General features: G+C 42.1%; 1 protein-coding gene across 1 annotated transcript in view; it reads right to left on the bottom strand.

The window, feature by feature from the left end:
* The window catches only part of LOC143975254 (cyclic nucleotide-binding domain-containing protein 2-like), a 142,525-nt gene that overhangs the window by 111,573 nt on the left and 16,403 nt on the right, over positions 1–14,549 (bottom strand). The window contains exons 5-7 of the mRNA XM_077477463.1: positions 6,032–6,120; positions 3,918–4,074; positions 468–548 (exon numbers count right to left, since the gene is read on the bottom strand). Coding sequence (XP_077333589.1) covers positions 468–548; positions 3,918–4,074; positions 6,032–6,120 — 327 coding nt within the window. The remainder of the gene's footprint in view (positions 1–467; positions 549–3,917; positions 4,075–6,031; positions 6,121–14,549) is intronic.

The raw sequence follows: 14,549 nt of genomic DNA, 5'->3' as shown, positions 1-14,549 counted from the left end.
CCTTTGGCCAGTTTATTAGTTTTTCGCCAGTTAATGGGCACAAAATCAATAATCGTTGGGACATTTTTGAGCCGAAAAAACTAAAGACGAGTTTGGAAATTTTGAAAGGTTAATGTGTTTACTGTCTGAACTGTTTGCACTAGATATATGTAAAAAAATGAACAAAAATTGATTCATTTATGTCCACTGAATGATTTATCGGTCATTACATGATGGCACTATTGTTTGCTCTCACGACCGAATGTCTGTTTTTTGAAAATGGGTTTGGATGCTTTTTCGTATCATGCATGGCCAGCATTAGCCTGATGTCTTTTGATCAAGGGCATGTGTAAAAATAAAAATAGATTTCAGATAATTGTTATTTGTTCATTTGCTTATTATGAGTTTATTCTTTCATTAAAAACACAGTGAATCCACCATCACACTGAAAAATTAAGACACACTTGCAACATTTGTGATTATTATACCTCCTTGTCAATTATTAGAAGTTCTACATCGGATTTACATACAAAGGAGACTAGTCTCTCACCGGTGACAAGCCCAATATCCTGCCAAGAGATAACAGAAAAATGTAGATTATTACTAAAATATTCTTCACTATACACGCTAATATTTAAAACACTAAAGCTGGCCATAGATGGATCAAGATTCTGTCGGTTGGCAGGGACCAGCCGAATTTTGATTCATGTGTGGCTACTGTCATTCAACAGAAGTTGATCTGTTGATCAACTTCTGCTGAACTGACCTGTGGGGAAAAGGCTCTCTAACAGTGTATTCTGACAATGGAGGCATCCCACTGTCAAACCTAGTACACATGGGCCGAATGTCAGGAGACATTGGCCAGTTCAATAAAAACCGACCGACATTCGGCCGTGTGTAAGGCAGCCGATCTGACAGAAGCCGACCATTTGGCTAGCTTTTGACAGACGAGCATGCTGGAAAACCAGCAGCCGACCGGCTCCCAATTGGCGCTCTCAGCCAATGGCAAAGAGCGCTGACCGGAGTGTTCTGTCAGGGTTACGTCCCCCTGTTAGAACACTCTTCTTTCTAGCTTCTTGTCCCAATATGCATATACTATGCAAATTTACACTTAAATTACTAATGAACAGATATAAATTCACTCCGTGGGTGGCCCTATTGCCATACTCCCTCCACACACCTTTGGATTGAAAAATCAAAGGAGTCGGATGGAAAATTGTCTGCCAAACAGATGCAGATGCACCCACTGTTCAGGTGATATGATAGCTGCTATGGCCGGCTGTCAGAATACAACAGTTGCAGCAGCAGATTCTTCCATCTGGGCTATATAACATGGATGGTGGCATCAGTTATATTTTTTCTTTCAGCCCATTCAGACCACTGTATAGTATTGATCAAAGAATCTGACGGACGAGCATGCTGGAAAACCAGCAGCTGACCGGCTCCTGATCGGCGCTCTCAGCCAATGGCAAAGAGCGCTGATCAGAGTGTTCTGGCGGGAGTCTGTCCCCCTGTCAGGGGACAGACTCATTTCTCATTTCACTCAAGTACAGTATTTTTATACTGTGATTATTCATTCTTTGCACCACTACATAAGCCTTTTGTATTTCCTAATATTTAAACCACTAGGTCAAGTGCCACCTTTGGGGCAAAGCCAGCAATGAGGAGAATCACAAATGTATAACTTTTTGATTCTCTTGAATTATGCCATTTGGATCAGTGATGAATCATGCAGTTCCAGAATCCAATCACAATCAAAACTCATGGTATATACAATATATTATGTGTCTCATCAGATCATATGTATTCATGCAAAAAATAAAACATTTCACAGATTTGCATATTTTTTAAACCTATGCATTGCAAACCTTTAACTGGTAGGAATATGAGTTCATACACTATATGTGTCCTAGTGTTATCATATTGTGGGGCTAAACAGGGAGCATTACATATTACACAGTGTTCTCAGTGATTCTGGGAAGATCCTGTATTCTCTTTTCTAGGTTTGGAAACTGAAGAGAATACAGCCAGTTGCTGGCTCCGAGGTGAGCTGAGCAATATATTATTTTTAAGTATAACTAAAGCCAAAATGTTTTCTTTTATTTTGGATAGAGTAGAGTAGGGACAGGCTTAAGAACAATTTGTGTTTATTTCCTTCACTTCCTGTACTGTAGATGCAAGGGTATTACATTTTGTGTTCAGTGCAAGGAAAATTCCTTCTTAGACATTTGTTTCTAGAACAAAAGGATTGAGGAAATGGGACTTTAAAGGTACATCTAGAACAATATACCCAAAAATATCTAAAAATCAAGTGGTAAAAAAACAATATTCCATACATAAATAAATCACAAATATAGTGCAAACGTGATGAACAATTAAAATATACCGTCTAGTATAGAAAAAGAGTCCATTCCATGAAAGACTGGACCACCAGAGAAGAAATACCCAGTGTCAGATCCTCATAAACTCCACTATATTTTGCATCCACCACCTATTAGTTTTTAGGCTTACCAGATGGCCAGTCACATGAAGCTTGTCTCCTCACCGCACTGTGGTGTAATGGGATATGTCTCCCTGATCTCAGGATCCTAAATCCTCGGTCCTCCTCAAGGAGATGATCAGTACTGGACAGGTCCCCCTCTGCACAGCTGCTCGTAACACTCAACCGACAGGAATGGTTATGTATATATGGCGGTCAGCACTCGGCCATGTCCAGTGGGAGGTGGGTGTCGGTGACCGATCCACCGACACCCACCTCCCACAGGACATGGCCGAGTGCCCCTGATGATGCACTTTGAGTGACGAAACGTTGGGCAGAGCCTGGCTTAACGTGGGACCTGGACAGACTGCACTACAGCGACTATCACTGAAGCGCTGGACGCCTCAGTTATTTGCCTGTTTAATCAACTTAAATGTGAGTGGAATTGTTTTTCCTTAATAAATTATTTCTTAAGATATTTGCGCAATGAGCGTTGTTATTTTTCTCTATCCACATGACTGCTGAACTGCATGGGAATCTAAATATCTGTTCATGATTGGAGAGATTTCTGGTTCCAGCGTACTGCTTGTGAGGAGTTGTGGAGCAGAGTGGTTTTTCTATTTGTGCATTATCGTTGCACTGATGGTAAGGGTCTGTCGTGTTGGGTGATGGTGATGGGATCCCTACTATCCTTATCTCTGCTGAATGAGGTGGAGGGAGATCTGTTGTGGATTCACTGAACTTTCAGTACCTGTTTTGGACTTTTACACATGAATTTGTTACTTTAAATGTGTTTATATATAATTTTTTTGCTTTGTGCGCCGCATTTTCTTTGTTTATATTGTGCATATTGTTCCCTGCAATATAGTGTGAGCTGCCATTTTTGTTTATTTTATTTTTTTATTTTTTTTGAGTCAGTGCAACAATCTTTATTTGTATTTATGTCTGTTCATGTGCCAGATCTTAATTAAAGTTGGCGGCACTAAAGAAGATTGGTCAAAGTAGAGTTTTTGCTATAATAAGGGCAATGCTTGACTTCATTGTCTAGTAAGTGTGTTTTTTTTTAGCCTGGGGCAAGTGTTAGGAATTTTTTTTTAGACAGAGTGTGTTTTTTCTTTCATTTCAACCTTGCTTTGCCATACAAGAATGGTGCATGTGTGTCTGGATTTTAAAGGACTGTCTGAGTTAATATGATTGGTGTAAATAAAGCTCATCTTTCTTCACATTTAATAAAGAAGGGGGTGGAAAAATAAACGAGGAATGGGGAACAAAAGGGAGGGGGTTAATACTTTAAATCTAGGAAATACCCATCTATCTTCAGTAGTGGAAGGCCTGACCAAGCAGAGTCATTTCTTGTGGTCTTGCATGCGCCCCTTGGGATAATTTTCCCTGGAGAGTATATAGCTCTATTTGTTTTTCCACCTTTACAATATGAGCCCCAAAATATCTGAATAGTTACCCCCACAATATCTCCTTCTTCTACTTCATATAACGAAGTTGTGCTTTGTCTTCTTGATGTTGTGTCTTCGGTGACTGAAGCTAAACGTCCAGATAACATTATGTAACATTCACAAGGTATGTGGCCTTTTCTGATAACTAATGTTTTTGATTCATACCTAAAAACACAAAGATTATATAACTGATGTTACATGCTGTATTTTTAAATTATTCTCCAGTTTAGTTCCTTTTGGAAAGTCACAGGAACAGGCAAATCTCCTTAAAAAGGGGACACTTTTAGTATATGCTCAAGGTTTAAGAACCTCCTAAAATCATTTGTGAATATTTAAACTATTGCAAATAAGTATTTTTATTTTATGGCTGGGTGCCAAAAAGTGCTTGGCCATGAGCCTAAAATAGAGCTCCAAGAAATATCCGTGGAATAGACAGTTGGGGGTAAGTTTCAGTTTTTTAATTGCATGTTCCTCTGTGCAGTCCTTGTGAAAATATGGCTCTACAAAGATTGTTGTAGGAGTGCAGTGGTACAGATAAATCAATGTTTCAGTTCCATGCACTTTCAACTTTCTGCTACTTTGTAAATGAAATTACTTGTTGCAATAAATGTCAATGAGGCCACCTATTTCAGGGACAAATTAAATTCATAACATAGCTAAGACAGAATGTAGAGTGCACAGATTGACAAACCTTTTAGGTTTCTGTGTCAACAGACTTTGAGTTTGAGTAAATGACATTCGTTTTAGATGCTGCTGGGATTGGAATTCACTGAGAGGTGTTTTGTCCTGCAGTTGACATCCTTCTTAGACCTGCTTCTAGCAGGATTTGCATTCCCTAATTCATCGGAAAAAGCTCTGATGGTTTTCGCGACGGAATTCCACTGAAGCTGTCTTGCCTACACACGGTAACACCAAATTCCGATCGTTTAGAACGCGGTGACGTACAACACGTACGACGGGACTAGAAAAAGGAAGTTCAAAAGCCACTAGCCAATAGCTTCTGTCTCGTAGATGAATCTGAGCATGCGTGATTTTTGGCATGTTGGAATTGCATACACACAATCGGAATTTCCATCGGGAAAATTGAGAACGTGCTATCAATTTTTGGCTGTCGGGAATTCGGAGAGTTAAATTCCGATGGAGCATATACACGGTCGCATTTTTCGATGAAAAGCTCTCATCGGTCTTTCTCTGTCCGGAATTCCGATCGCGTGTATGCGGCATAAGAGTGCAAAATCCATTTAGATGCAAACCAAACAAAAGTCCATCAACGCAGGTCCTAAATTGGCACCCATAGTTATTGACGGTTGCTTGTTGTTGGAGGGGAGTCCTCCATTACTGACTTCTTTTGTGGCTGTCATGCAAGGCATAGGTCATGTAACATCTCAGGATGAAACTGATGGAGGACTTCCTCATGCCAGGCACTGTGATTGTGGGTCTATTTGCAGTAACCAGTAGCTGTCAGTAACTCCAGGTGCCACTTTGACAAATGTCTGTAAGGGTAAATGAGTCTCTACCCTGTTCCTCCAGTAGAACACCAGCACAGAGGGCAAACACTGCCATCCAGTCCAGTCTGCCCCGAACTGTCAGTTCACAAACTCTATAGGCCCAAGTAGCGAAGCAAAATTTTCATTAAAGGCACAGCAAAATACAAAATGTCATCTATATACATATAGTAATTAAAAATAATATTTTGTCTATTACTTTGGATCAACAAACCCACGTTTTCAGAAAGACTATAAATATGTAGTTTTATAAAAAAAAAAATTAAATATATTTACTTTTGACCAGGACCACAAATACGTTTAAAACATATTTTGCATTTTTATATTCAGCCAGCAGGATAATTCTTTACCACTTTAAGTCTTTAAAAAAACTTCACATTTGCACTTATCTTATACCTTACTTCTGAAGGCTTTCTTCATGCTGTAAGTCCAGTCCCCCAAGCCACTTTTCTTCACTGCCCAACTTGTCACAACTCTCTGACATCAGCATGTACAATGCAAGACCAGCAATCCTACACTGTATATGATGACACTAGGGCCGTCCATAACTCAGAACATCAGACAGCAGAGAAGATCACTGGCTGCCAGAGGAGCCAGAAATTATGTAATAAACTTACGCTTGATATATGACATACTGACAAAGCTCCAGTTGAGTCTTGTCCTGAAGACCTTGAAAGGCTCGATTCTTCTTCAGACAAAACTGAATCTGTAAAAACAAAATTTCTTTGCTTTCAACATATCCTTCCAGCATTCTTGATTAAAGTAATTCCTTGAGTTTCCTAACTGATCACATCAAGATTTAAGGAAAGTTTTATTATAGGGTCTTAAGCTAGAACAGTTGTTTCATAGACATACAATTAATTCCATAAGCAAGCAGTTTTTTTTTTTTTTTTTTGCTATCATTATTCCATTTTGCAAAAAAATCTGATTTGTTGTCAGGAGTAACAAGAATATATTTTTCCAAACACTGGCATAGATCGGGGAAATGGTAATCTGTATATACAGTATCTCACAAAAGTAAGTACACCCTCACATTTTTGTAAATATTTTATTATATCTTTTCATGTGACAACACCGAAGAAATTACACTTTGCTACAATGTAAAGTAGTATGTACACTTTGTCCCTCAAAATAACTCAAGTTTGCTGTCCCCTCAAAATAACTCAACACAAGCCATTAAGGTCTAAACCGCTGACAACAAAAGTGAGTACACCCCTAAGTGAAAATGTCCAAACTGGGCCCAATTAGCAATTTTCCCTCCCCGGTGTCCCCAGGGTCATGTGACTCATTAGTGTTACACAGTGTCAGGTGTGACTGGGGAGCAGATGTGTTACATTTGGTGTTATCACTCTCACTCTCTCATACTGGTCACTGGAAGATCAACATGAAACCTCATCCCAAAGAACTCTCTGAGAATCTGAAAAAAATAATTTTTGCTCTACATAAAGATGGCATAGGCTATAAAAAAGATTGCAAAGACCCTGAAACTGAGCTGCAGCACAATGGCCAAGACCATACAGCAGTTTAAGAGGACAGGTTACACTCAGAACAGGTCTCGCCTTGGTTGACCAAAGAAGTTGAGTGCTCATATCCAGAAGTTGTCTTTGGGAATTTTTTAGAAACTATGAAATCAGACAGAAGTACAGTTAAATCACACTTGTTTAATAATAAAAGTAAAAAGAATAAACATAGTCAAAACATAGCCAAAGTTCAGTAACTGGAATGGATAATCAGCAAAGCTAGAAGTCAGGGATCAATGTAGTGGAACAGCAAGCAGGAACTGGAGCCAGAAGGGATGTCAGCAAAGCCAGTCTTTAAACAGGAACGCAGGAGATAGTTTCTTGTGATGTGACCAAGGAGACTGGACCGCAGTGCAGTATGATAACGACCCCAAACGCACCACCAAAAATGCCCACTGTTTTGCTAAAGAAGCTGAGGGTAAAGGTGATGGACTGGCCAAGCCTGTCGCCAGACCTAAATCCTATTGAGCATCTGTGGGGCATCCTCGAAAGGAAGGTGGAGGAGCGCAAAGTCTCTAACATCCACCAGCTCCGTGATGTCATCATGGAGGAGTGGAAGAGGACTCCAGTGGCCACCTGTAAAGCTCTGGTGAACTCCATGCCCAAGAGGGTTAAGGCAGTGCTGGAGAAGAATGGTGGCCACACAAAATATTGACACTTTGGGCCCAATTTATCACTTAGGGGTGTACTCACTTTTATTGCCAGCAGTTTGGACATTAATGGCTGTGTGTTGAGTTATTTTGAAGGGACAGCAAATTTACACTGTTATACAAGCTGTACACTCACTACTTTACATTGTAGCAAAGTGTAATTTCTTCAGTGTTGTCACATGAAAAGATATAATAACATATTTACAAAAATGTGAGGGGAGTACTCACTATTGTTGGATACTGTACAACTGCCAGAAATGTTGTATTTGCAGAAAATGAATTCTTTGCAAAACACACTTCAATAAAAATATGAAAAGTAAATAGCTAAGAACCTGCTTCTGTTTTTACACAAAATAATAATTTTTCCCCCCAAAAAAGAGCACTTTGTCAACATCTATGTTCCAGCTATAATTTACATCAGGATATGCTTGATTTTTGAATCAAGGATGCAAGCACGTTTGGAATATCTTTTATCTGGAACAGAAATTCTAATTTTATGTAGATTTACAAGGGGGGACGCCCCCCCTTTTTTTTGTATGTTAAGGAATATCTACCCTGTAAGTTTACCAACGTTTTTTTTTTGTCTTACTGTAGTCCCCTAAACCAGGCAATATTTTGTTTTTTCGAGCTTTCATGTTTTCAGAATACATTTTTTTTTATAACTCCAAACTCTGGAGAGCTTCTGGTTCAATTCTGCATTAAGATACATTAGAAAAAAAACTATTACTAGAAAACAGGGCTTTTTTAACACTTTTCTTCTGTTTGTCCCAAATGATAAAGGAATATCAGAATGATTTTGTGAATTTTGCCAGCATATGCACACATCTACATTTAATAAATCCCAAAATGATAAATACAATCATATCTGGAAGATGTAACATTTCCACAACTATCTATATCTCAGGTTCAAACTTTAATAAAACATTAGGTAAAGAAATTTTGGTGGATGACATTAAACAGGCTATATTGTTCAAAGTATGTCAAAAATTAATGGTAGCTACCCTAGAACTGGTATATAAATAGGCTTTTGCTACAGGGAAACGACCTTATTCAATTTATAATGCCACGTACAGACAATTGGAATTTTCGACAACCAAACCATAGATTTATTTCCGACAGATGTTGGCTGAAACTTGTCTTACATACACACGGTCGCACAAATGTTGTGGGAAATTCCGAACCTCAAGAACACGGTGACATACAAGACATACTATCGGACTAAAAAAAGGAAGTTCAATAGCCAGTGCGGCTCTTCTGCTTGATTCCGAGCGTGGAATTTTGTGCATCGAAATTGTGTACACACGATTGGACTTCAAGACAACGGATTTTGTTGTCGGAAAATTTGAGAACCAACTCTCACATTTTGTTGGTTGGAAATTACGACAAAAAATGTCCGATGGAGCCTACACAGGGTCGAAATTTCCAACAAAACGCTCACAGTGAACATTTATTGTCGGAAATTCCGATCGTGCGTAGGGGCATAATTCTACTTTTGTACTCCTGTTGAAACAGGATAAAGATGCAATTGATCATACATCTTATAGGTCTGTTTCTCTTGTCAAATACTGACTATAAAGGAAAAAACTAGGTTGAACCCTTTAATACTATCCTTGATACATGATAAACAAACATGTTATGCTATATATATATATATATATATATATATATATATATATAATATGTATATATATAATATACATATTGCTTAATTGTTTACTCGGCTCTCTGAACATATCTCTGTATCATGCACCATAGCCTCCCTGGACACAGTAAAGGCTTTTGATTTTAAAGAATGGCCTTTCCTGTAAGTCTGTCTTGCTCACTTCCATCTGAGTCCAACGTTTCAGAAATGTATCTTAACCACAATATAACATTTTGGTCAATAGATCACTTCCCCATCAATTGCCATCCACTAACGGCATCAGGCAAGGTTGCCCCTCATGTCCACTTCTATTTACTATAGAAGAAAAGATTTTTATAATAGCTGAATTACTGAAGCAAAATTATAGCGCCACATACCTTTAAATATACAGAATAAATTCAAAAAGTTTCAATGGGACTTTTTAAGCACAAAAACAAATGAAAATATGAAAAAATATAAATTTTAATAGATTTTAAAACATATGAATACATGAATTAAATATTTCAGAGAATATTTTCAGTGCACTACTACAACAAGAGTAGAAGAGTTTTGTTTTGGGTTCTTTTGGTGGTGGGTCATGACAATGTCAAAAAATATATAGCTACATTTAAAAAATGTTTATTTTTTTTTTAACTTATTTGATTTTAGGCAAATTGTCCTTAGATATAAAAAAAAAAGAAAAGTCATAATTTTATTGTTATTTTTTACTTTTTATTTTTTATTCATTCTAAAGGCCTCTGAGAACCTTCTTCTTGGACCTTGAGCTTTTTCCGAGGACCCAGCCCTACTAAGACTACCTGGTTTCGCCCAGGCCCCCCAGTTAACCCGGGGGCCTTATCTTGGGACATACCCCCCTTTTTTATTTTTATTTTTTCTATTTTTCTTTTTTCTATTTTTTTTTTTCTTTTGCTTAGTGGGACCATATCCCAAGTGGGATAGGCGCAGTCTTGGGGGCCTGTACCAGGGATTACTATATATAATGTTTAATTTTCTGAGTATACTGGTTGGTTACTGGACCCTGGGAACTATATAGTTCTCTAATCCCCTTCCCCCTTTCCACCCTACCTTCCCTCCCTAATCCCTCCCCTCCCCCCCACTCCCTCTCCATTTCCCTTCCCATTAACCCGCTCCCCACACCCTGCTCCTCTCCTCCCCCCTTCCTGCCTTTCCTTCTTCCCCTCCTTTTTCCCCCTCCTACTCCCTCCTTCCCCCCTCCCCCTTCTCTCCTCTTAACTCCCTCCCCTCCCCTTGCCTTCCCCCTTTTTTTTTTCCAATCCCTCCACTTCCTTCCCTCCTTCCCTTCCTTGCCAGGGTCAAGCCATGGTTTATTTCGGGTTTACCTCCCCTTAGGGGGGGCGAGTCATGATCCATGCTGGTGGCTCCCCGCTGGACTGTGGCCCTGGGCCTTACGGGGTCCTTCCCTTTTTTTCTGGACCCTCGGTGGCCCGGCGGCGCTCCGGCGTGGGAGTCACAATCGGGGACCGAGGTTGCATTCTCCCCTTGGGCGCTCCCTGTAGGGTGACGCCGGTTGGGGAAAGCCTTTAATTGCATTGTTTGTTCTGTTCACTGGTACCCCGTGAAGGTACCGCGACATGGGCCTAGCTCGTCTCTCCTGTTTTTGTTCTAGTTTTAATAGCCCTGTGCAGGGGCGGTAATATTATTGCTGTTAATACTGTTATGTTTGACTTATTTACAAGCCTTGTGGTTGGTGGTAGAGCCATCCCCCTTAGTGTCCTGTAGTCAGGATGCAATGCCCACCAAGTGTGGTGTTTATGTGTTTTACTTGTCTACTCTGTGTCTCCTCTTCGCTCTCTTTCTCTTCTTCTCTATACTCTTCCCCCTTCCCTTCCCCTACTTGGGCTCAGATTGCCCTGCCTTGGGATCAGGGTAAGTACGTGCCTAGTCGGCCTCTCTATAATTATATGAACCTTGCTTTCCCCCCCAGATGGCTCAGAATGTGTTGAAAATATTCTCGCAGAATATCAATGGGTTCAATTCCCCCATTAAAAGGTCAAAGGTCTTCCGTCACTTAAAATCTCAATCAATTGATGTAGTGTGTTTGCAGGAAACCAGGTTCTCCCTATCCTCATCTCCCAAATTCTTGTCCTCCCATTATCCAGTGTTCTTTACGGCCTCCGCTTCTGAGAAGCATAGAGGGGTGCTGATGGCCTTTCGGCGTAACCTCCAATTTAACTGTTCTAAGGAAATAGCAGACCTTACTGGTAGACATTTGATCTTGCAGGGCACCCTGTGGGACCAGAAGGTCACTTTGGTTGGATACTACGCTCCTAATTCATTTCAGCAGAGGTTTTTTTCGCATTTGTTTCAAGTGATCACCAGGCATCAAAAGGGCCTGCTGATTATGATGGAAGACTCCAACTCTGTTTTTAACTCCACTCTGGATAGGCGTAGTCTCAGGGAAGTGCCTCCGTCCCATGATGCCTCTCAAGAACAAGTGCTGCGCGATCTTTTCCAATGATATGGTGTGGTGAACGTGTGGCACGAGCAACACCCGTTGTCCCAGGAATTTACCTTTTTCTCGAACCCCCACCAGAGTTTTTGTAGAATAGATCATGTGTTTCTGCAACTTAGCTCCCTGCCGTTGGTACATAAGATTATTATTTCCATCTCTCCATGGTCTGACCATGACCCCTTGATTCTTGGAATCTCCTTGGCGGGATTCTCCTGCCCGGCCTATCTTTGGCGGATTAATGAATCCCTCCTGAGTACACAAGCCACATGCTCCCAGGTAGAAACACATATCCAAACTTATTTTACGGAAAATATAGGATCGGTCGATTCTCCAGTTGCTTTGTGGGAAGCCCACAAGGCGACGGTCAGGGGACATCTGATTCAGATCGCTTCCCGTACGAAGCGAGCCAGGGAGCAGCGGATACAGGAATTGACCTCCTTGTTAGAAAAAGCAGATGCGACGTGGAAGGCACGTCCTACGGTAGCCCATAGACAGACCCATGATAACTTGGCCACTGAGTTGGACCTGCTCGCCTCTACTCAGGTGGAGAAGGCCCTGCGCTGGTCCAAGTATACATTTTATAGTTGCTCGAACAAACCTGGTCCTATGTTGGCTAGGAAACTTAATTCAGTGGGGCGCCCGAGCAGGCCGGTTCGACTACAGGTGAGAGGAGGGGGCTCACGTCAAATCCATCTAAGGTAGTGGCTGGCTTTGCCTCCTTCCTCTCATCTCTATATAGTGGACCAGCTGCCTTCGACCGACACAAGGCCAAGAGTTTCTTCCAATCATTTAGTCTTCCTTCATTGTCCTCGGTGGCCCAGGATAATTTGAATGCTCCTATAACTGAATTGGAGGTCGCCCAAGCCCTAAAGTTCCTTAAGCCATCCAAGGCCCCGGGCCCGGACGGCTTTACCGGTCTCTACTATAAGACATTTGCACCCCTGCTCACGCCCCACCTAACTTCCTATTTCAACTGCTGGCGGGAAGTTGCGAGGCCCTCGCCAGACTTGCTGAAAGCTCATATTTCTATGATCCCCAAGCCACCCGAGGAAGCCCTGGACCCGCAGTCTTTTCGTCCCATTTCCCTGCTGAATGTTGACCTGAAGGTTCTGGGAAAAGTTCTGAGCACACGAGTCAACAAATACCTTCAGGCCCTCATTCACAGGGATCAGGTGGGCTTTGTGCCCAGTCGTCAGGCAGGGGACAATGTCCACAAGGTTATCCATCTGCTTCATATACTCCGTCAGTGTAAAATCCCATGACTTTTGCTTTACCTGGATATTTATAAAGCGTTTGACTCGCTCTCCTGGGACTACCTTCATTTTGTTTTAACCAAATGGGGATTTGTGCCACATTTTCTGCAATGGATCCAGGCCCTCTATTCCGCACCGTCAGCGTTAGTAAAATATGCAGGCTTTCTCTCTGACCCTTTCCCTATTCTTCGGGCTACCAGACAGGGACTGGAGCCGCTGGCGGCGGCGATCAGAGCCAATGGTGGCATTTCGGGAGTCCCTTACGCGGGCACTCAATATAAAGTGAATTTCTTTGCGGATGACGCCCTTTTGACTCTGTCAGACCCACTCATCTCCCTGTCCAACCTGCAACTAGTATTGGACCGGTTTACAGCCTTCTCGGGCCTTCAAATTAACCCCTCCAAGACCAAAGCGCTGAACGGTCAACCTCCCTCTGGAACTGGTGCAGCGCCTCCAGGACCATTTCCACTACCGTTGGGCATCCCACTCAATTGATTATTTAGGTGTCAAACTAACGCCATCTTATTCTTCCCTTTTCTCTGCCAACTACTATCCCCTGTTGCGAATGGTGTCCACCCTTATGCAGGCTTGGCAATTTCCCACACTCTCATGGGTAGGCAGGATCTCGGCAGCAAAAGTCCTGCCTAAAGTCCTTTATTATTTTCGCACATTGCCTGTCCGAGTACCCCCTTTTTTCTTTTGACTCCTGCAGAATAGGATCCTCCAATTTATATGGGCGCACAAACGCCCCAGGTTACCTAGAGCGACCCTTTTTACCCATAGGCTCCGGGGAGGTTTAGGGGTCCCCAATATCTCTAAATACTACACAGCAGCCCACATCTCCCCACTGACTATGCTTCATGCAACCACTGATGGTCCTCTGTGGGTGCTCTTTTAGGTGCCTGACTGTGACCCATGTTCACTTCAGGCACTACTCTGGCTCCCCAGGAACCTGCGCCCTCCCTCTCTGAGTCCCATGCTGCTACATGGTCTGCAGGTTTGGGACTCAGTTCGCTTTTCCGGCAATCTGATGTCCCCCTTTCTACCCCTGCTCCCCATCACCCATAACCCTCTTTTCCCCCCAAGTCTGGAGGAGCCCCAAGCATTCTCCTGGTGACCCTCACATGGCTACCCACGAGTCCAAAATTTTCTTTCTTTACGCTCCTTCCCCTCCTAGGAGGGTATTCGGGAAACACAAGGGGCACCGGCTAGCGGGCATTATCATTTCATCCAATTAAAGCACTGGATTGTAGCACTGCGCCGCACGTCCACCTACCCATTCCAAAAAACTTTTTTTGAGCATGCATGCCAACAGGCTCCGGGGTCCCCAGGCCTTATTTCAGCCATTTATGCATCCTTGAATGGACACCCGCCATCAGCACTCCTCTCTTATATGGCTCAATGGGAAAAGGACCTTCAGGCCCCAGTAGACTTAGAGGACTGGAGCAAGGCCTGGAGAATGGTAGCCAAATGCTCGTTCAACACAAATACCCTGGAGGCCGCATACAAAGTATTGTTCCGATGGTACTGGGTACTAGCCCGCACAGCCCAGGCTTTCCCTGGGAGTACTGACAGATGCTTTCGCAACTGTGGGCAG

The sequence above is a fragment of the Lithobates pipiens genome, unplaced genomic scaffold (genome assembly GCF_037356315.1).
Source record: "Lithobates pipiens isolate NorthernLeopardFrog02 unplaced genomic scaffold, aLitPip1_a1.2 Scaffold_13, whole genome shotgun sequence".
NCBI classification, from domain to species: domain Eukaryota; kingdom Metazoa; phylum Chordata; class Amphibia; order Anura; family Ranidae; genus Lithobates; species Lithobates pipiens.
This window is presented reverse-complemented; position numbering and strand designations above follow the sequence as displayed.